The sequence below is a fragment of the Embiotoca jacksoni genome, unplaced genomic scaffold (assembly GCF_022577435.1).
Source record: "Embiotoca jacksoni isolate LCO1_2020_lvr unplaced genomic scaffold, fEmbJac1.0.p SCAF_23, whole genome shotgun sequence".
NCBI classification, from domain to species: Eukaryota; Metazoa; Chordata; class Actinopteri; family Embiotocidae; genus Embiotoca; species Embiotoca jacksoni.
Window position 1 is genome coordinate 7,391,136 of NW_027185374.1, and position 22,430 is coordinate 7,413,565.

Consider the following 22,430-nt stretch of genomic DNA (forward strand, 5'->3'; position numbering starts at 1 on the left):
AATGACGACTAACACACTTTAAGGCAAACACAACACACAATTAAGTACTGAATAACAAAAATGAATGAAGAAGTATTTCAAAACTAAAATCAAAAGGGCGATACAATGATGTATGCAATGATAAAATATATCACATACATAGACATACAACACAATATTAGGTTTAACCAATGATAAATCAAAACACACACAACTCCACTCCTGCAAAGTACAATAATAGCCACATTTATTTTAATTACAAGCAAGTTCCCTTTACACTATATTTTTTTTCTCAACTTCATGTTTTTGTCCTTTATGTCATACATACATTTACATTTCCAGAGTGAATACACTTAATTTGATGAGAAGAGGGTGGGTTGAGGGGGGGATGTTAAATAAAGTGGTTCAAAACATAGAATCAAACTGTCTCTGTTTTCATGAGACACATGTCAAATACTGCTCATCACAAGCATTACTCAGTAGTGGTACTGTACTAAAAAAGTGCACACGGTCTATTCAATACCAGACAGCTTCATATAATATAATATCATGGCAATTTAAACAATGATGCAGTTCACACATTCAACATCAAACAAGGCAAACCCATTCAAAGGCACAGGACTCTCACATCAATATAATCATTTTAAAATGTGGTTTTTACTTACATGTCAGGTAATCCTCCACTTTCAACCCTTTTTTTTCAAGGAAAATCAGTTAAAATATGATTTGATATCAAATGACACACCCATTGGTTAAATGGCACTGGGTAGGCAGGAAGTGGAAAATACTTCCAGACTGAATGGGCACAGTGCACATGTTAAAGAGGAAGATGTCCAGTTATTCATGTTAACGCTGGTGTTCTGCGGACATAAACTTTTTTTGGTGGTCCGTGTAAACACAACTGAACTATTTCCCCACTTCACACGACAGCTTCCAATTGTAGGTGAATTACAAGAATGACGGCAGTGGGGCGACATATTTTCTGCAGTCTGGGGCATCTGCTCTGTGAACTGTGGAAGTGCACACGTTCCCCTGAAGGAACACAGTGAACCAGTTAAGAGGAAAGCCACTTCTGTAAACTACAACAGGGTCCTCTTCGGTCTTAATGTCCTGGTTTCACTGTTTTGGTTCAACACAATGAGCAACCTGTGAACTTGAGCCAGCTACTGTTGGACACATATATATATATATATATATAAATAAACAGGGTGTGTCGTTACTTGTTTTAGTCCTTCTCAGCTCCTTCCACAGTGATGTACCGAGCCACACGTTCCAGGTTTAGTGTAAATGTTTCAGAGAAAATAGATTTACATTAATAAATGTCTCTGCTACAGAGCTACTGTAACATTTACAGTTGTTCAAATACATGCAGACACTGTACAACAACCCTTTCCCTTCTCTTCCTCTCTGGGCAGAAATACCCACAAACAATGCAAACTTGTTAAAAAAAAAAAAAAAAAAAAAACTAGCTAAAAGAAAGAAAGAATGACAGCACACTGCACAAGATTACCATGTCACACTAAGCAAATAATGGTTAAAAAAAAATGATGGTTTTTAAAACGAAATAGCAGCAACACATCAGCTTAGTTCTGTGAGAACAAAATCGAGAACCAGCAAGCCACCAGTGGCTCTGGGTTAAAGGAAAAACATCTACATAGTTACGTCTAGTGAGCCTTCAGTGCAAATATGTGAGGGTGAATTTAAATCTTACAAAGATGGAAGCTTTAAAGGCTGAATATGCAGTGGTTTCTTTACAGTTTAAGTTGACTCCACTTAAATGACAAAATCCACCATAAGTGAATTCAAAACATGGCACCACACACCTCTCGGACCATCACTAATGTCAAAATCATGATAATAAACAATAATAAAAAGAAACTACTCTCTGTGCAATAGTTCAAGTATGTTATTTCCTGCAAATAGTTTGTGTTTTCTAACACATCCTGTGGCCGTACCGAAAGAGACGACGACATACAGGTGACATACAAATACACAAAAAGTATTTACATGAAAACGCTTCTCTGGACAAGACTGCACTAAATGCAGAGAGGACCTCTACTCACCAATCCAGGCTCAGATTTGATCTAATCCTCCAATTGGTTACAATTAGGACCAAAGTTGGGGCAGTCTCATCCTAGATCTGTGGTCACGACCTCATCCACCTATTAGTGTCCCAGTGTGAAGCAAAGCGCCACGGTTTGAACCTCTACAGGGGTGTGTCGTAGACCCGTTCCGACGAGCCCTCCTCTATGTCGTCCTCGGATTGCGACGCCTTGTGGTTGAGCCTCTCCATCGTCGAGGAGGCAACGAGGTTTCCGTGGACGCCATCGTCGCTAAGCTTGGCCTTGCTGCTGTCCTGAACAAACTCTTGGATCTCCACGGGTAGCCGGCGAAATTTGTCCTGGTACTCCTGGTCCAGATCGCTCTGCAGCTGCGGAGAGAAAGGAAATACACATCAGCCAAGAAGTCCAACATAAAGGAAAAGAGTACAAAGAGATACACGTTGTATACTTGAGGGTGCTCAAAAAAGGGTCTTACAGAGTTTGTCAAGACAGAAAACAGCTCAGATTTTGTAGTTGACTATTCACTAGTATACAGAAGATCAAGTCCCTATCCTTTTACCATGTGTCTCAACTATTACCTATGTTCCTTTGAGCAAAAGACTTGACCGCCTCTGATTTTACAAAAGACAGATCAAGATTATGCTAGAAAACATCGAAGCTCAAACCTGTATATCACTTGACTTTCCTTGTGTACACAAAGGTTATAAAAGTAGCCTGTTGATTTGAAAGTGTAACGGGTAATTTCAGGTATTTGCTTTAACTCCTCTGCAGGCAAAATAGTTCTTGGAACAAACTAAAGTGAACAATCATAGGTTGCCTGCTTGACAAGCGGTAGACAGTTTGACACATGCAACAACCAGTGATGGAAAACACTCCAAACCACATGTACATCATCCTTTTACTGTGCAACAGGTTCACATTTTCTTATTATTGTTCTCCATCAACAACACAGATTTTTCTGAAGCCAAACAAAAAGGAGTTTCAGAATGAGTCCTGCTCACTGCTACTGTGCTTTATGCAACTGAATGAAGATATGCTGTATCGAGAGATATTAGCAAGCTAGCCAAATGAAGATATAGATTTTTACACAATGCTGGCACGAGTGAAAACCAATAGCTGTATGGAATTCAATCTAAAACCAGACTAAGGGCATGCTTTGGGTATTAGACTAACTGAATTAAATGCAGTAATGTTATAATAGTGACCTTAAATATCTACCAACGCTAGTTAGAAACTCAAACATGTGTTCATTGATCTTTTTTCTGTTTTTTGGCCACTTATGAGCAGAGCAGCAAGTAGTAAAAGCAACACTGACATTCTACCACCTTCACTAATTTCGTATTTCCACATCAATGGCATGGAGCAACATCGGTAAGTATTTATTCTCTTTCACTAACGCCTTTATTTTTATTTCCAGCATTTGTTGCTATCTGGATTTTTTGCAGTTAAATTTTCCACTATGTTGAGCAGATAGTCATTAACTTTGTATGCCTGCTGTTTGGTGTACAGTGGTGTTTTTTTCCCCCTTCAAACAGCAGCCTACTTGTCTGTAAATGACACTGATGATAGCGGTGAGGGTGAAACAAACAGTAAAGTTGCGATACTTCCAACCTAAACGATGAGCTAAAAGAGCTGAGGGAAACTGCAGGAGTTGCATAATAATTCTCTGTGGGTTTATCAGTATAAGTGACCCCATTAGAGCAGCTTTAAAGATTTCAACCTTCACAGCAATATTAACAATCACTGCGTGGACTGTATTGTATGCGCTGAGGTACAACAGGTGCAGCAATTTTTCCTCTTATTTCCCTTCATTTAACGCTTATATTTGTAGGAATTCTGCTTATTCTATTTTATATTACAATGGAATCAATAGAAAGACTGGACACAGAACATTAGATTAGGAGATAGACAGACAGGTACCTCGGTCCACGGAGGAAGACCAGGACCGCCCCCCCTCCTGCATCCTTGTACTCCCTAACCTCGTTGAGTAATAGAAAAGAGAAGCTGTTTTCTCTGAGGCATAGACGCCCCCAATGATTACAGATGACAAGATTGTATTCATTTCATTGCGAGCCAATAATTGCTGTAATGCTGATTTCTGTTTAACTACCCGGCTGGCTCCCACGGGAGAGCAGTAATTAAAAGAAAAGCTGCTAAGATGAATGGTGTCAGAGTCTCACAGCTCCATACAGGCATGTCAGCAATTTGAGGGATCGAAAATACCTGACTTCTGAGAGGATTTGTAAGGGATCCATATCTTGTCTGAGAGGCTTCTTTTAATCAAATGACCCAACCTCTAACTAATAAATGAAAACAGACAATGACACACACTGGGAACAAACATCGATGCCATAAATCTGCACAAACTGAGAGGTACATGCACCTGCAGGAGCCTCAGATAGAAAGCAATACTAAACACTAACCTTCATTCAACTTAAAGAATTTACCTACACCGAGCCTCCAGTCAAAATGGTGGCCGAGAAATTCCCAGCTGGCAAAAGTGAGGCCCTTGAATATTAACAGAAATATTCTCAAGAATGACAGAGAAGAGGCAGGCCATCCTGCTCTCCACTTCTGAGATGATGATGGCACATCCATTTGGTTTTAGTTTTAGACTTGCAAATCAATGATGTGATTTTTATGAAATCTATCAAGAAATATACACAAATTTGGACTGTATTGAAAATATGATCATAAAACCAAAATTGCAGTACTGAAAGTGCCATTTCAGCCTGGTATTCCGCCAAAGTGTGTAATACACCCGTCTGTCCGCTAGAGGATACCGTGTCAATGTCACGGTATTTTTATCGCCGAGGTGTAAAAAGTACAAGTACATGTCTGACCAGGGTCATAGAAGAAAACACAGGACCTTCATACAGATAACATAGCATTTCTAACTTACATAAAACCATGATCTTTTCCTGACACTGACGAAATTGTTTGGCTCCCTAAACCTAACCAAACTGCCAGTGTCACGTTTAACCAGAATCATGATCCTTTTCTAAACCTCAACTTATAGTTTTTGTTGCCTAAACTTAAGGCACTGGACTTTTCCCGCCTTGGCGAAGCAAAACGTGACACTGAAATGGTATCGTCTGGTGGACTTTCTTACATGCTTTGGCATTATAAGAGTTGGTATCAGATCAAACCTCAGACAAAGGTAGATCTCTTCTAACTGAGACCGGAGATCAAATGTAAAGCTGCAAACAGAATAGCTGGATAAAAATAGGATATTTGCGGCCTTGACCTGTGCTTTGAAATTTTGTCGGATCAAAAAATGTCTGGTATCCAGTAGTAAATCAGTTTCCCAGTCTGCTGCCACCTTGTCTTCACTAAGGGCTATCTAATTTTAGTGAAGGATTTTAACCATGTACATACAGTGACAAATCTTTATCGAAATTCGTGGACCGATAATAATAAGTATAACTCGAAAGAAACCTACAGGTTGCTACTGTTACTTATCTGTGTATAACCCGTGACATATGTAATTAGTGCATTCATGTGTGTCTCTAAAAAGTGAAAACTCGAGTGAAGTGCAGACTCAATCAGCTACACATCTCAAATATCTCCTCTGAGTGAGGCTACTTGTCTCTCATTGAAGTGAAGGAGCTCTTGACTTGTGTCTGTCTCGTGTTTTTGGTACAGCAGCGCCCGCTACAACCCCCACCAAGCACAGCATTTCAAGGTCACCTTCACTGAAACGTGCCTTCCTCCCTCCATGTCCCTCCCTCTCTCTCTCTCTCTCTCTCTCTCTCTCTCTTTTTCTGTCTTTCTTTCTTTCTTTCTTTCTTTCTTTCTTTCTTTCTTTCTTTCTTTCTTTCTTTCTCACTCTCTCTATGGGTCTCACAGAGCGGACATCCAGCACATCAAAACCAGATGGCTAAAGATGCACCACGGCTCCACTCTCTCTCTGCTCTGCACTGCGCATGACCTACTTAAGGGTGGGACAGTCTGCACACCCAGTGTGTGTGTGTGTGTGTGTGTGTGTGTGTGTGTGTATGTGTGTGTGTGTGTGTGTCTGTACATGTGCAGCCTGCCTTTACCCTGCCTGCTGAGGCACAAACACCCTCTGATTAAAGCTGTCATCTTCCTCCCATCTGATGACACCCGGGCTTATGAGAAGGAGGTGGGGGCGGGGGGGGGGGGGGTGTCTGAGGGGGGCGACAGGCCAATCTCGGAAACACGTGCACGTGTGTGTCTGCGCGCATGTATGTATGTGTCCTCTGCGTGCAATCGACAGCTCAAAAGCGAACAGCGATGGACGTCTGTTCGAGTTGGGGAGGAGAGTGAGGAAGACAGCACGACGCTTTCCACCATAGGGTCAGCTTGAGTTAAAACACAGTCTCAGTGAATAATAAAGAGATGGATGGATTAGGGAACAGACTTTTAGAGCAGCGATACTTTGAGAGTTTTCCTGATATGTTGCTTCCATCGGAAATCTTATCAGAGGAGGCATCAGTGAAACTAACTCCTCAGGCTTCCTGGAGTTGGATACAAGTTTGGGTTAATTTTTGTCATGCAGAATTTGACTGAATCAAATTCTGATTTGTGAAAATATCCAAAGTTGTAACTACTATAAGGCCAACCGTTAATAAAAACAATGTTCCAGTTGTGGCTGAAAGATATAGTCCTTATCCCTGGCAAATGCAGGGTCATTCACTTGTTTATTCTATGTGCTTTTTGCCGTAGTATGTGTGTTGCAATTATACAGTGTAAAAAAATGTGTGTGTGTGTGTGTGTGTGTGTGTGTGTGTGTGTGTGTGTGTGTGGTCCAGTTTCTGTTTGGACACCGACCAGCAGCGGCAGTTATCCAGCTAGCTTTTAAATCTGTATCTCATCTCTGAAGACATGTCATCTGTCAACAAACCGCATGCACACACACACACACACACACACACACACACACACACACACACACACACACACACACACACATTTCTGCCTTTCTTAAAATACAGTACTCGGTGACCTTCTTCACCAGCTGTCCTCATTTTGAGAAGCTATCGAGGGAAGTGGAGAGGGCCTCCAAAGAGCCAAATTAATTATTTGCTTTGAGCTATGACATAACGCCTGCTGCAGCATTGCACAAGAAAAAGAAAAAGCCTTCGACCGGCAATGCATTTCACCACATGCACAGCATGAAGCAATGTTAACTATGGTCTTACAGTCACAGTAAGAACGTCTGAGGGAAATATCTCCTTTCCTTTTTTGTTTTAACCAGTTGCTGTTCCGATTCAGACCATTTCAACGAAGCTGAACGTCTTCTGTGACACGGAGGAAACCAGTAAAGCTTAGACTTACAGCGTGATTTGTATAGGTGTGTGTGTCCTGACCTTGAGATATACCGACAAACCCAAACATAGTCCAATTAAGCTAAACCAAAGATCCCATGTCTGAGAGATGAGACACGGACCCTGTCACCATTCCAGGCTTTTTGAAGAAAAAGGCAGATCAATGCATGCTAACTCTCTGTGTCTGTGTGTGTCTGTCTGTGTGTGTGTGTGTGTGTGTGTGTGTGTGTGTGTGTGTGTGTGTGTGTGTGTGTGCGTGCGTGCGTGTGCCCTTTCCTGACTCCATTGACATAATTTATCTGCTGCTTTACAAGAGTTTTTCTTGAGATTCCTCTCTTCAGGTCCAAGAATGTTAAAAACACCCCTGCATACCTCCACTATTAATGTGCTGCAATGGCTGTTTTCCCTAAAAGGATTGGTTCAAAAGGGACGGGGAGCTGTGAAATGTGCTTTCTGGTATTTTGATGTTTTTACTTCAGTTGCGGATGCTAAATAGAAGGCGCCAAAGGTACAAATTTTAAAATATTTGTATATCATTTTGAAATGAAATGTTTTCAGTAAAGCCAAAAGCTGTAAACAAAACACTGACATATCATCACCTTGCAAATCTTATATTTGCTAGTAAACAGTTGCCTATTTACACATGCAGCTGTCCGATATTCACCCTTTTTGCTCGGTTTTGTTTTCCACCAACTCCTGAGGGAAACGTCTCACTTATTAATTGCCCATTTTCCACTATGTTCACAGCGTAGTCGCTGCCATTTGGTACTGGACAGGTCGCGTACAGTGAGTTTATGAGAACTGAAAACAGCTTCATGCTGCAGTTGGGAAATAATGTTGATGAGGTGTCTGGCAGTGAACCAACACAGTAAAGGTCCGGGTCACAAAAACGAAACAAAGAGCTGAAAGCTGCTCAAGAGAGCAGAGGTTGGTTGGTTGAGTTGGGTAACATTGTAGTAACATGTAGCCTAAAATGTGCTCGCTACCGTAATATACTTAAACTCTTCTATCTCTTTACATTCCATAACCCGATCTCTATTTATTTACTGCATTTTCCTCACATTATCTGGTGCCACAGTCTTTTTGCTCTCATGGTGTACAGTGGTAACAGATTAGATAAATAAAAGGCGGGTCATGCTGAGAAGCCTCAAAACCATCCTGCACTGAGGACAGTTTTCAGCAGGAGTTGAGTAGTGAGTGTTCCTTAGACAGAGCATAACCTTGGAGAGCTTCATTAGCACATGTGGGCATACATAATGAACACTCGGGCACTAATCTAAAATAGCAGCTAGCATAATAGAGCAGAAGAGTAACCAAGCGTGCAAAATGTTCACGCACTCTCACACACACACACACACACACACACACACACACACACACAATGGATTTTACTTCACTGCCTCTAGTAAAGCACTCAGAGTTCCCTGTGGGTATAGTGTGTGTGTGTGTGTGTGTGTGTGTGTGTGCGTGTGTGTCTGTGTGTGAATGTGCATGTACAGGCACAAGTGCATTATTGATGCAGCCCCGACGGCCATGGATGATGCAGATCAAAGTCTGTGATGAGGGAACATGGTGGCCACCACAACGCCACCCAGCGAGAGCGGGACATAGAAAGAGACAAATGGGAATAGAAGATGGCCATATATTGCTCTTTTCCTATTCAACTCCAGACCTCCACGTCTCCTCCAACCTGTTTGCTCTCGCTCTCTTCACCCGTCCTCCTCCTGCTGCCACTTTCTTCCTCCTGCAGCAACCGTCCCTTGGATTGCGTCATGAGGATTCAGTTCCAAATTAACAGATTGCGGAGAGTCATGACGGATAGAAGAGGATATGGGAGGTGGGGAAGTGTGTGTGTGTGTGTGTGGGGGGGGGGGGGGGGGGGGATATCTGAGTTTCCATGACGACCGCAGAGGACTCCTGCTTGTCGAACGCATGACTGTGTGCGCACATACAGAATATGTGTGCTTCTGTGAGTTGATTCAATGCTTTCACAGTGAGGAGACACCAAGAGATTTTTTTCCCCCGCTTTTCATTAAGGCAAAAAAGAATCACATGTCCTCCCACATTATAATGCATATTGAAATGACACATACACCAACGCACCATGCTGTGAAACATATTGCCTTATCACTATTTCATACTCCTTTCACAGCCAAAAAAAGGTGTGTGGAAAGGATGACTAGTACAGAGTAATTACAACGTGCCCTGGTTTTCTTTTAGTCTGCTCCAGTCATACAACCTTCAAAGAGGCTAGAAACCTTTTCTATGGATGTCCATCTTATTTTTTGGTTGAACAAAAATATGATCTGACCACATTTGGTATGGTATAAGTTAAAAACCTGACCAGGTTTCTGTGTGGATCTATCTATCTAGGTCAAATGTACAAAGATTAAAGCTCCTATATGAGACAGAGATCCTCAAAAGATATAGGTTTTGCTAAGAAAAGGTCTCAGACAACCCTTCTTTGAATCAATCCATTGCCGATTCATTTGGTTCACTTACACTGAGTGGTCAGCATATGAAGTCACACACTCAACATATCTACTTTCATCCAGCCACGATCTATACGCGCTTTATCTTGTACGGGGTCACGGGAGGGGGTGGAGCCTATTCCAGCTGGCTTTGGGCAAAGGCGGCATACTCCCTGGACAGGTCAGTACTACATACAGTATTTAATCAAAAAGCTAAGCTCTGACCCTTCAGCTAGTAGTTCTTGCTCATGTTTCAGCTTTAAAATATCTACGTTAGAAGTTAATGAGCAGCACGAGTACTGGGACTTAGCTCTTGTTAATCACAAGTTAAAATACGTTATCATAAACTGAAATCACCACATCTAACTCTGCACTGGGTAGCCTGTCATCCTGCTAGACACACCCAGGAAGTTATGTAACCCATCATCCAACCATCCAAAATTGCATCAAATAAATAGTTTGAAGAGCTTTCAGCATCCTGTGTTTAAATGTGCACCCCACATCAGATGTTCTGAGAGTGAATGCCGCCGCCTTCCTAATGTTTTTTTCACTTTATAAACAACATGAGGTGTGAATATCATTATCTGGACATATGGCAATGTGACCTTCACCATTTGGCCACAAGTAAGTAATAAGAGAGGAAAAGTAGCAGTGACATTTCCAGGATATCGGGACTGGAGGTGTGCGGAAACAGCTTTTGGCCTCGTGCTGTGCCCTGCTGACACCTTGGGGTTGTTTTGATTGGATCATTAACAGGACGGTGACACCAGGGTGCACATGCTGGGAGTGACGACAAACCATGCCGCGTCTCTTTCTTCTTGTTCACTTTAGTGTGTGACCCTGATATTATCACCAGGTTTCAGGTTGTTAATAATACTGAAGCTTAGATAAACAAATATCCCATGTTTCACAGCCCTCCAGTGTAAAAGTGTTTCGAAATTGTATCTGCGAAGGTCAAAGCAGGAGTTAATTGCACCGCAGAGATACTGTGGCGAGTTTTTAGGTTGGTACGTCACATGCATGCGAGTACACACACAAATACCATTGTAGTGGGCCGCTCAGCTCTCAGGGTCTCCACCAGGGATGGTTATAGATGTCCATTAGTGGCTGCTCTGAGCCCAGAGGAGAAACTGGGTCAGAACTGGATGAGAGAAAGTGTGTTGTATCTTCCTCTCTCTGTTTTAGAAAGACTAACACACACAGACACACTACAAAAGTATTTATATATTGGTTATATGCCCATATTCATTATCCCCCTTTGGAGCTCTTAACATCCTGTCTTTCAAGCCTTCTATTTTCTATGTCTGTTGTTGTTTACATTCATCCAAGGACTAAATGACTAATAGAGGTTTATTTTCCTGCACGCTAATTGAACTAACAGATGACGACAGTATTTGCCTTGGCCTTATAAGTATCATGTGAGGGAGGTTTAATGAGGGAGAATGGCTCTTTATTACCTAGAGCCAAGCCTTTTACATGTATGCATCACACTGTATTAATCCACACACGCACATAAACACACACACATTCATACACAGAGGGTGTGGGGACTGCCATGACCTGCTCAGTGTGAGCAGTTTTGGGTTCAGTGACTTGCTCAAGGGCACTTCCACATACTATTCAGCAGTTGAATGTGATCACCACTCATTACGAGAACTGGTGAGAACTAAGTGAAACACGAAATCAGGGCAGCCAAGAGACAGAAGTTGGTAGTGACTACGCAACTGACAACAACAAACAACCTATCAGTTATTACAGCCATTAATACCCTTTCTGATGGGACATGCCATGCCAGGATGCTTGATATGATTTTACGACATGATTTCCCATTAATATTATTTAACCACATAATCTCAAACAAATATTGTATGTATCTTTAACTTTGGTTCTTACTCCTGTGTTGCGAAAAGCATCCTGAATTTCTGAACAAACATAACCCCGGCTATCTTCTGCTGGCTGTCTCCAGCACTGTGACCTCTGACATCAGCATATTTTGCATACAAATGACTGAGAACAGATACTGCAGAGACTTCAGCGAAAATCTAATTTGCAGCAGTCCATATTTTGATGTAGAGAAGTGTCTGTGACTGTGTTAGGTGATGGAAAATCAGAATGAAATGTGATTGTGACACAAATCTCTGAGGAAACCTGCCACATTAAACGTTGATTAGACCCTGATGACACTGTTTCATACAGCTCATATTAAGTCAGGGATGACTTTTGAAATTGGAATCGTAGGGTTATTGACAAGAATTACAATAAACATAATGATGGTTGCCACAGGACCACATTAAAAACAAAAGAGTGCAGTTCAATAGCTTTAGTGATTTTCACAACAAGCAGGCTGTTTATAAGATAAGAACCATCATCTTTGACTGTACCCTGTCTTCCTCTCCTAAACATACAACCCACTGGCCAGCATGTTAGTCTCAATACCATAGACTCTATATAAAAGTGGACGTCGCTTCGGGGCCCATGTGGAAGTGCCTTAAGCTGCAATACCACTGGGTGCCACTAGAGGTTGGCTCCAAAAAGTCTCCGGCTCCAACGACTCCCATTCAACTTCTCTTGGTGAAATTTGAACTCAATACAATTTTTCCACAAGTCACTTCGGTTTTGCTAACTAAAGTTACTCCTTCTTATTAAATTTCTGCCGTTTCATCGGAAAATAATCCCATCATTAATTAGAAAATAAGCCTCAAAAAGTTGCGTATCTGGGGGCGTGTCTGTTTGATTGACAGGCCTGTGGTGCAGTCAGGTTACGGCTATTAGTGGGCGGGAGGTAGTATCGTCGGTTTGCAAGCAGATTGAGTCAGAGCCACTGCTCGTTCTCCCCCAGCTCGTCCAAATATGGTCACTTCTAGCAAAGATTGCGATGGCCAATATCTGAACTCAAGGCTTCATAACGGGCGTTCACAAAACCAATGGGTGATGTCACTGTTGGTTGCCGCTTGCTCACTACTCCATTTGTCCCTGCTGCAACTTTGTGGAAAAACGTGGCAGACCTACTGTATGTGAACTGTTGGGGCTGGATGTTTGTACTGCACTCAACTCCAAGTGGTTTCAAAGGAACAAGGAGATGTCACTTTGAGTGTGGGTGGTTACGGAGATGTCTCCAGCAGAAGACTTCTGATTTCTCACTGTCTTAAAAAAACAACAACATGACTACCTCATGAGTGGATATGGTAACTGAACATGCTCTCTATCTGACAACACGAGTAAAAACAGGGTGGGGGAATCACATCAGAGTGTCTTCTCGGCAAACTGTGCTGTAATACGGTTAAAACTGCATTAGAATGAACAATTTGTCAAAATCACAGACAGAGCTCGAGAGAAGAGAACAGAAAATTGCAGCAGGAAAAAATGACTGCCTAATGAATGACTATACAGTATCTATGTTCAATAGATGTTCTAGTAAAACGTGATGAATTGGGTTATGATCATGACAAACTTTAAGTCCATGACTTGCACCAAGCTTTTACATTCCAAATATCTTAGATGTGAGACAACTATATCTCCTAATAGGTCTGCAGATTCTAGAAGAAATGTGTGCTACTATGTCTGAGACACATATGGTTAAAAAAACATGTGCGCTTACTTTGATTTTTATTCCTCATTATTATCCCAAATTGATGAGATTCTTTCCATTTTCCTCTTTGGTCTGTAAGACACATCAAATCCCAGCACCCAGCAGGGGTGTGATGTCACTAGAGGCAGGCCAATCTGCTGCCCCTTATGATGTTATACTGCCAAGCGGTATTGATCACAACTAAAACACTGCAATAAATAATGCATTTGCAATTATTAATAGAGTATTTTGCATCACAGAAATGTTTGACAGGTGTCAGCCATTGCAGAGATGCAATACACAGTTACTCGTTGCCAGTAAGCAGCTCAGGTGTATGAAAGCTTGCATATTAATATTGCCACACGTATGCTGTATTAGTGCTCAACACTGGGATGCAACAATGTCCTTACCATGCTCCGCAGCTGCACAATCATCCTACAATGACAGTGACAATGACATGGTTGGGTACTGTGAAACTCATACAGGAGGAGCAGACATGCTAAACCTTCCATAAGCACACTGACATCAAACCCTTGCACATGTAGCAAACAGCAGAGTGGTATGATGACATTATAGCCTGGGAGCACATCAGTAATGGCCAAGGACTGATGCAGCCACAACAGAGAATACAAGGCAATTAACCAGCTTCCAACAACTCCTTCACATAGAGGAACTATTTATACTGTATGCAACCATGTAAAGTACAGCAGGTATTGGTAATTAAAGACAGGCCTGTAACAATTATTACATAATCACCTGATTGTAATTGTTCGAGCTGACTGCAGACATTCTGCAGAATCGTTTCCCTTCATCATTCATCATTTCCATTCATAAAAACAGGGTGAAACTAAAAGAAATGTCATATTTCCATCACTGTTTCCACATTGTCTTCCACCATTTGCGGTTTGACTGGCATCATTTTGTTGTACCCCCTTCTTCTTCTACTATCTTTAAAACCGCACATAAGTGGAGAATTACCGCCATCAGCTGTTTATCTCAAGGCGTTTAACTTCTAGTATTCAATCGAACACATTTAGCTGAATAGATATTGGCATTAATTTAGTTGCAAAGCCAAACCCCACATTCAATAAATAGCTCTTCATAATGTGTATGTGTATTACTAACCTATGATTAGGATTAAACTACTATAGACGCACAAAATTAACAGAAAAAGACAATAAAATCATTAGACGCAATTATTTGTGACAATTATTCGTCAGCTAAAATTGTATGATTTTGACTGTTGTACTTAAACTCAGGGCGACATATTCTGATATTAGCCTAAAGATTTAACACTGAAAACGTATTTTATGATCGAAGGTCACAACAGTCTTCTTACTCCACAATGTTCAACATACATTTTTACACAAAAGTTAAAGACAGTGTAGCGTCTCACTAAACCTAGCCCATGTTGCCACCTAGTGGTTGACACGACGAGCAAGTGTTTGGTGTAAAACACAAGGACAACAAAGTACATACAGTATGTAATGTATTTATTTACTACATACTATTATTTTCAACTTTGCAATTTATAAAGAATCTGCCCAAAAGACAAATATGTGAGCTTGGATTTGGGTAAATGACCCATGTATTTCTGCATTCAGTCCTCATATCACCCATATTGATGACTTTATGCTTTTAAATTTCATTTAAAAAATACCTGCTGCTAGATTGCCATTTGAAGCCATACCAGTTACCAATAAGGCTTATTAGTAATAATTATTATTATTATTACTATTTTGCAAGACAATTATTTTTGTGCAATATCAGCATGCTGAGCTCGTTGCTTTGCACCCAGGACATCCTGATGATGAATCATGCCACGCAAAAGATCAGGAACTTAAACTAAGCTGTGGTAGCCATGTGATGGGATTCATTACAAATGTCAGCGTGTTCACTATTTGTACTTATCTGAAATAAATATTTCATACATTTTTAAACGTGCATGCTCTCCATAAATGCCTTACCTTTGGCCTTTCATCCAAGATTTGCTGACGGATGTCCTTGTGCTTCTCCAGTAGCCTCTCCTGTCTTTTACTCTGTGCGTCTTCCAACTAGACACACATGGACACAAACACACAGTCTAAGGTCGTTACACGTCACACACAATACTGCTGCATTCACTGCATGACTTTGAATGTAGCAGCTACATAGATTTTCATTACAGTCAAATCTTCATAATACCACAGTCATATCCTTGCTTACCCGTTTGATATACTGCACCACCTCATTGACAAACGATCTGTTGATCTCTAACTTCTCTCTGTGGGGAGCAAACCAGGCAGCACAGTTGGTCTAAATCTTTGGTATTTAGTGACATCTAGTGGTCATACAAGCATAACATCCAACTCCACAGGGAAACAGACACTTTACTAATCCCGTTTAAATACACACTTACTCCTCTGTCACATTCTTGTCTTTAGATTTGGCTTCATTGATCTTCTCTTGCCTTTTCTTGTCCATTTTCTTCTTAAGATCCTTCTTTTCTCTGCAGATGGTGAGAAAAAGGACACCAGAAAGAGAATGAAAGTGTTATTATGATTTCTCTGTGTTTGTATGAACGCGTGTGCGTGCTGTGTGCAGCCTTACTTCTCACAGATGTCTCTGAGCTTTTTGAGCTGGGCACTCTGGCACTCCTCTGCTATACTGGTCAGCTTCTCAACCAGCTGGAGGGAGATAAAAGGAGAGCCGTAACTTGAGACTGAGAACTAAACATCTGCTTTTATTAATGAATTATTTGAGTCGATATATATCATTCGAATCAAAACTACATTTGTTGTGTTTCTGATCATAATCAAACAACATTCAGACCAGGTAAACAACACAGTCAACATTAAGCTTATTGCCCTTCGCTTGAATACATCTTTGTGAAACCTCAGCTGTGCTCAATGTGCAGGTGTACTGGAGCAGACGACATTCATTTTTTCCACACTATACAGCACAACATGAGCACAGGCAGCAAAATGATGCCTGTGATGTTACTCATATGTTTGATATAGTTAGTCTGTGCAGGCGTTTCTGAGCTGTCAGCACATTATCCAATCCAAAACAAGCCAGGACAGGCTCCTGTCTGATTGTGGCACATGTCTGTTTATCCCAGTGTACAGAATGTACTTGTTTATATTGAGTATGTTCACATGCTCTGTTTATGTGGAGGCTCTGACTACCCACACTGGTATTATTAGCATTGGAAAATTATTCTACAAGAGCAAAATAAGGGCACAAATGTCAGGTGCAGGGAATGAAATTGGTGTTCGCGACCTGAAATCCAACTTATGGGCTGTGGTTCTAAGTCTTCTATTCATTTATATGCACTGTGTACCCTCTAATAATGACAAAATACCTTACAGCATAGTTGTAGCTAGAACACATATGATATTAATGTTAATTTCTATTCTGAGAGATTTGCAGTTTTGAGGCGATTTCACAACAAAGTGTATTTCGAAGGGATTTGTCCATATTTTAAATAATTAGTAGTCCTGGTAAATGAGGGCACTCCAGATCAGGTGTTGACAAGAAAAATATAAAAAATATAACTATGGTATTTTGTGAAAATGAAGTTAAAACAGACAGAATGAGATGCATTAGTATGAAAGTCCTGTTGTTTACTGTTTTCTAAACAACTTGCCAGCCCAGCTGCCCTCACATCTAAAGCCTGTACGTGTGTAGTTGTGTTGTGCATCTGCGATTGAGCACCTGCTTTATGTGTTCTCGTTTCTGGTATTTCTCGCTGTAGTATTGCTCCTGGCGCAGTGTGAGGAGCTGCTGCTGCTGCTGCTCCTTCAGCTCGGCCAGTCTCTGGCTGCACTCCTGCTCCAGCTCACACAGGTCCTGGTCCAGTGTGGACAGGGAGTTTTCGGGCCGACTGCATACACACAAACGGGAAAACCACAAATTATGACACATGCTTAAATGTCAGTCGAGGAGCCCTAACTCATACTATAACTTAGTGACTTCAGATTTTCACAGGCATACCATCATGACAGCGCGTCTACTTGTCATTAAAATACTTTTCTCTTTTCTCGGGCAAAGGTGCTGCGAACACTGAAGTATTTTCAAACACATGGAAGGACACTTCTCTCAAAGCAACTTGCTTGACATGTGTTATCTCTCTTGTACAGTGCCCCTCTGAGGTCCACGCTGGCTGAGAGGACTGTAATCTCTGCCGTGTGTGATGGACACTCCTCAGGGCTCTGAGTGTGTCCCCGGGGCTCGGCGCAAGTCTTATCCACTCATTCATATTCGTTGCATAACTCCGCTTTTTTTCTTTTTCAACTTCTGCCTGTAGGCTACTGTTTGTTTCTGAGCAATACAATATATAAGGTATATTATTAATGTGTAGGTATTACTGCATTGTGTTTTGTGTATGTCAGTAGATGGACAACAGACGCGAAGGAAGAGTGAGGGTATAAAAACTGATAAATAACACTGTATATAATGAAGATGTATCAAAAGCTGATTAGTGATGTGGTGTTTTTCTGCATTTCTCATTCAGATGGTAATTTACACATTTTCCAGAATGCACTTTCAAATATCCAAATTGCTTGTCAAAACTACCTCCACAGACGGTGCAGAGTCTACACCGTCTGTGGAGGTAGTTTTGACAAGCAATTGTGTGCAGGTGGTAAGAGTGACACAAATAGTGAAAAAGTGAGAGCCATGCCCCCTACGCAGAATGTAACATGTCTTTCATTTTGATCTATGGACAGAAATATCTGCCTTGTTCTTGCTAGGGTTTGTATACAGTGCTTGCTCTTTGAATCTGAGTACAGTATTGTGCAGTGAAAGTGCTTACTGCTGTATCGTAAAAAGAAGCTTTGGCATTTTTCAATCTGGACCCTATTTTCCCATCATTTTGTGTCTAAATGACTAATGGGGACAACAGTTTTTAAAAATTGGTCTGGTATTCAGCCAGAGAGCAAAATGGGCATCTGTAACGGGCTGTCAGTGTACATCCGCTAAAAGCGCTTGTTTTTCACACTGACAGATTCTGAACATAATTGTCTAGCAACAATATGGAAAGGATCCCTAACATGAAATAGAAGTCTTATTTTATAATCTTGCAAGAGGCGAGTCACTGCAGGAACACAACGGTGGAAATGTGAGAGCGTTTGAGAGAGAAGTGCTAATGTGTTGCAGTACAGTGCAATGTAAAGAAATTAAAAAAAAAAAAAAAAAAAAAGGTTTGTGTTTGCACATTTCTGAATTGTGCCAATAATATGTCATGCAAAACTTTCATTAACTAACTTTGTGAAGCTGTAACCAGTTGTGGCTAGTTGTGTTTCACTCCTGTCCATACTGTCCCCCGAGCAGACCATTGGGCCGACAGTGACCGTTCAGACTTGTAGGACTACTGCCAGCCACAGAAGAGAAGAAATCCTACACTAAAGCACTTCACCCTACAGTAAAATAAAGAGCGAGTCTTCTGTTCCAGGTTAGGGATCCTTTCCATAATGTTGTCACACAATTAAGAATCTGAGCCTGTCAGTGGCAAAAACAAGCACTTTTAGTGGACGTACATTGACAGGCAGCAGTTGCTCCAAAGTAGCCCATTGCAGCCCGTTGAATAGCTGACAGCTAAAATGCTTTCTGGTTCAATTAAGTGGGCACTTAGACCCAACATGATGGGTAAATAGGCTCCAGGTTGAAAAAATAATTACAAGTTTCCTTTAAACATGACACTGTGTCTGTATTGATTGACTGGAAAAGTTTTTCTAAGTTGACGTGTTTTAAATTGGGATTTCCTTTGAGATAGAGAGAGCAAGAGATTGGGGGGGGGGAAAAAGGGAAAACTTTAAAAGAAAAAGTTGAAGACGGCACCCAAAACTAGGACAGTTTAAACAGTAGAAGAGGCGGGCTACCTACCTTTTCTTACCATCTCGTTTGTGGCTCTTCTGCACGGCGGAGCGCCGGCGCTGATGCTGGCTCTGGAGCTCCGATACACGAGCCGTGTGCTCCTTGATCAGCTCGCTGGTCTTGCGGTGGTGTTTCCGAACCAGCTCCTTCATCTCCTTGTACTGCTTCCTCTGCTCGCGAACAAAGCCCTTCTGCTGCTTCAACTCCTCCACTGTCTGAGCCTCCAGCTCTGCAGACAAGGGAGGGAGGACCAATGTGAGCAGGAGAAGGGGTCGTGTAAATTTTTTTTAATATGAATAACTACGTATATCTACTTTCTGACAATTGCTACATTGATTTCTTAGGTTAATGAACGCTTCAATTATAGAGTGTCTTTCAAGCCTAACAGGATCAAAACCCCTGAAACTGAATATTTTCGCTAAGAGTTATGCTGAAAATCGTTCCCATGAGTACCATGTGCATGAACATCAAAATCAATTGGTCTTGGAGTCAAAAGGTCAAAAAAACACTTAAGTGATTTGAAATAAGGGAAGGAAAACAAATCCATAATATCAGTAACCACATTCAAACAAAAGAGGAAGTGATCACGGCGAGTCAGAGAATTTAAGCTTACCAGTGAGGACACTCTGGATGATGTCCTCAGTCTTCACTGATGGTTTCAATGAGCCTGTTCCCCAAAACAAGTTCACAGGATGAGTTGTCAGTCAGATGTACAGGTCTGAAATACTTCTATTAATTTGTATTTCCAAAAAAAACAAAAAACTTTTAGATCTTGTTTTGCTCATTATGTTATTAAAGTATATATTATTATGTATTATATAAAATTTAAGTAGTTGAATATTTTCTTTTTTCAAAATTTAGAAGTAGATGAAAAAAATTATTGTATTGTGTTTCTCATCCATAACCTGGTACTGGTATGTCCATAAAACATTCGCAAATGAATACATTTATTTGATTAAAATGGAACAATTTATAAAAAAAAAAAAAAAAAAGAGTTGGAATATTAAGTAAACTGGATACCAACGGTAATTTAAATGTCAAATCATTTATTATATACTTAAAAAGTAATTTTAGTAAGTAAAAAAACGTAATGCACATCATGGAATAAAGGCATACAGTATATTCATGTAGGAGATTATAATGCATGTTTAACAAAATATTTTAATTAAAATAGTTCTCTCAAATTACTGTAAGATGTGACATAATAATGTAATGTAACATGAGAAAATTAATGAACAATTTTCAGTGCATCTTCAATACCATACAAGACTGGTAAACTGATTGTGCACCTGCAGACTGAGGCTGGTGGCCGGCCAGTGCAGGGGGTTTCGGAGCAATGATGGGTGTGTGGCTCAGACCGTTCTCCGCGGGCAACGTTACCCTGTGGTCCACCTTAGATTCTGAGGGGGCATCACTTCCTGCCTCCACCTGTCCGTCACAAGAAAGATCCAACATTTAGATCAATCTCATTGGAAGTCAACACAAAGGATAGACTCAGCCTACAACCCTGCAGAGCCATTTAGTGAAGAACAACATTCAAAACTAAATGAGAACCATCATTTATCTTACCAATCAACACACTCAATTTCATATGTTTTAGCTTCATTAATATTTGGTGCAGTAAAATGGAAAGCAGCCTAACACCTCGTCAGTATAAACACCTTCTACATGTAAAAAGTTTTGCTTTCTTTAAAAAAAAAAAAAAAAAAAAAAAAAAAAAAAAAAAAAAAATTTTTAGATCGCTGACAATCTCCTTCCCTCTGTTTCCTGGACTCACTTGTTGTACTTGTGTCCTGCAGGATAATTTGTAGACATAGCTTTGGTAACCCACTCTCATCATGGCTCCCTTCTGCCGAGGCTCAGCAGATCCTAATTTCTCGTTTGCTCGCCCGAATCTCCAACTATATGCTCTTATCTCCGAAAGGTTAATGCAATTTAAAATAATCTCCGCTCTGGTCAGGCTAGCCAGATCTTTCCCTTTTATTTCCCTGCTCTCTACTCTTATCTCTCCCCGTGCTATGCTCTGCCTTTTCTACGCTCTGCCTCCTGTTAGGTCACTGTTGCCATGGTCACGGCATGAAGGCTGTGTCGGCCATCCTCGTGGGTAATCATATCAGCTGCCATAACAGATAAAAGAAGCCCCTCAGGAGCCACCCTTTTTCCCATGGTCCTTTCCTAATAACCCCAGATAACCCCGTCCTGTCTCGCCTCTCGTCCGAAATGCATCCTCAATTCAATCTTCGAAATTATTGTCACATCTCTCCTCAGATATTACACCTTTTGCCTGCTCCCTGTTGCATTGCACCTGCAGTAATCCTTGGCCACTTGTCTCCATCAGGTCTTTTTAAACTAATTAAAACCATTCATCAAGATTGCAGCTATGTTACCCTCAATGCCCTACTTACAAGTTTCAGTAAAATCTGTCCTCCTGCTATTGTTGTATTGTTGATGGCCGTTAGTGTGAGACGTTCACAGGACAATCTTTCCTTGGATGTCTCTTGGAACAAAGCAGAAGGTCACATCCTCTGAAGCAGCCGTGACAAATTCTCTGAACTGCTTTGCATTTAGGTTATGTTCAAACTAAGTCCTGTCCCAAGCTTAAAGGTCACTGCCAACCCTAGTTTGGATACAAGCTGTTATGTCTTATATTCTGTATAGTGACTCACATCAGGTCAGTAAGTCAGTATGTGCTTTAAATATGAGAAATATTTTAGAGGTTGTTAATGCCTGGGACAGACAGGGTTGAAGTTAAAGGTTTCCTCTGTGGAGTGTTTCTGCAAACAAGGTCCTGCTTCCATTCACTGTTTCTCACCAAACTGCATTTTGTTTATCACTGAGGCCTCATTAACGAATGCATGTCCTTCCTCATAAGACAATTGTAATTATTAGAATAATGTGAAAACCTGCCCCATTTAATCGTCTGCTTTCTTGTCTTAATTGGTTCACTGCCAGTGATGGGAAGTTACTAAGTACATTTACAAGTACTATACTTAAGTACAATTTTGAGGTACTTGTATTTTAATCAAGCATTTCCATTTGATTCTACTTTATACTCCCACTCCACTATGTCAGAAATAAATATTGTACTTTCTACTTTTATATATGTCTGACAGCATTAGTTCCTTTTCTGATTAAGATTTGAAACAATGGACAATATAACAAGCTTTTAAAATACAACAGTGGTTTCAAAGCTTTTCGCTTC

General features: G+C 40.8%; 1 protein-coding gene across 4 annotated transcripts in view; it reads right to left on the minus strand.

Annotated features, from left to right (window-relative positions):
* Positions 1 to 204: 204 nt before the first annotated feature.
* Positions 205 to 22,430, minus strand: part of plcb1l (phospholipase C beta 1-like) — a 112,209-nt gene continuing 89,983 nt past the window's right edge. The window contains exons 25-34 of one of the 4 annotated variants that reach the window (XM_069158568.1): positions 20,518 to 20,656; positions 19,842 to 19,895; positions 19,238 to 19,457; positions 17,069 to 17,237; positions 15,962 to 16,038; positions 15,771 to 15,860; positions 15,578 to 15,635; positions 15,340 to 15,426; positions 13,783 to 13,807; positions 2,225 to 2,410 (exon numbers count right to left, since the gene is read on the minus strand). In XM_069158568.1, coding sequence (XP_069014669.1) covers positions 2,313 to 2,410; positions 13,783 to 13,807; positions 15,340 to 15,426; positions 15,578 to 15,635; positions 15,771 to 15,860; positions 15,962 to 16,038; positions 17,069 to 17,237; positions 19,238 to 19,457; positions 19,842 to 19,895; positions 20,518 to 20,656 — 1,017 coding nt within the window. In that variant the 3' untranslated portion in view covers positions 2,225 to 2,312. Of the gene's footprint in view, positions 2,411 to 10,889; positions 10,946 to 13,782; positions 13,808 to 15,339; positions 15,427 to 15,577; positions 15,636 to 15,770; positions 15,861 to 15,961; positions 16,039 to 17,068; positions 17,238 to 19,237; positions 19,458 to 19,841; positions 19,896 to 20,517; positions 20,657 to 22,430 lie in introns of those variants that run through there. The other 3 variants (XM_069158569.1, XM_069158567.1, XM_069158570.1) reach the window with 3 other exon arrangements.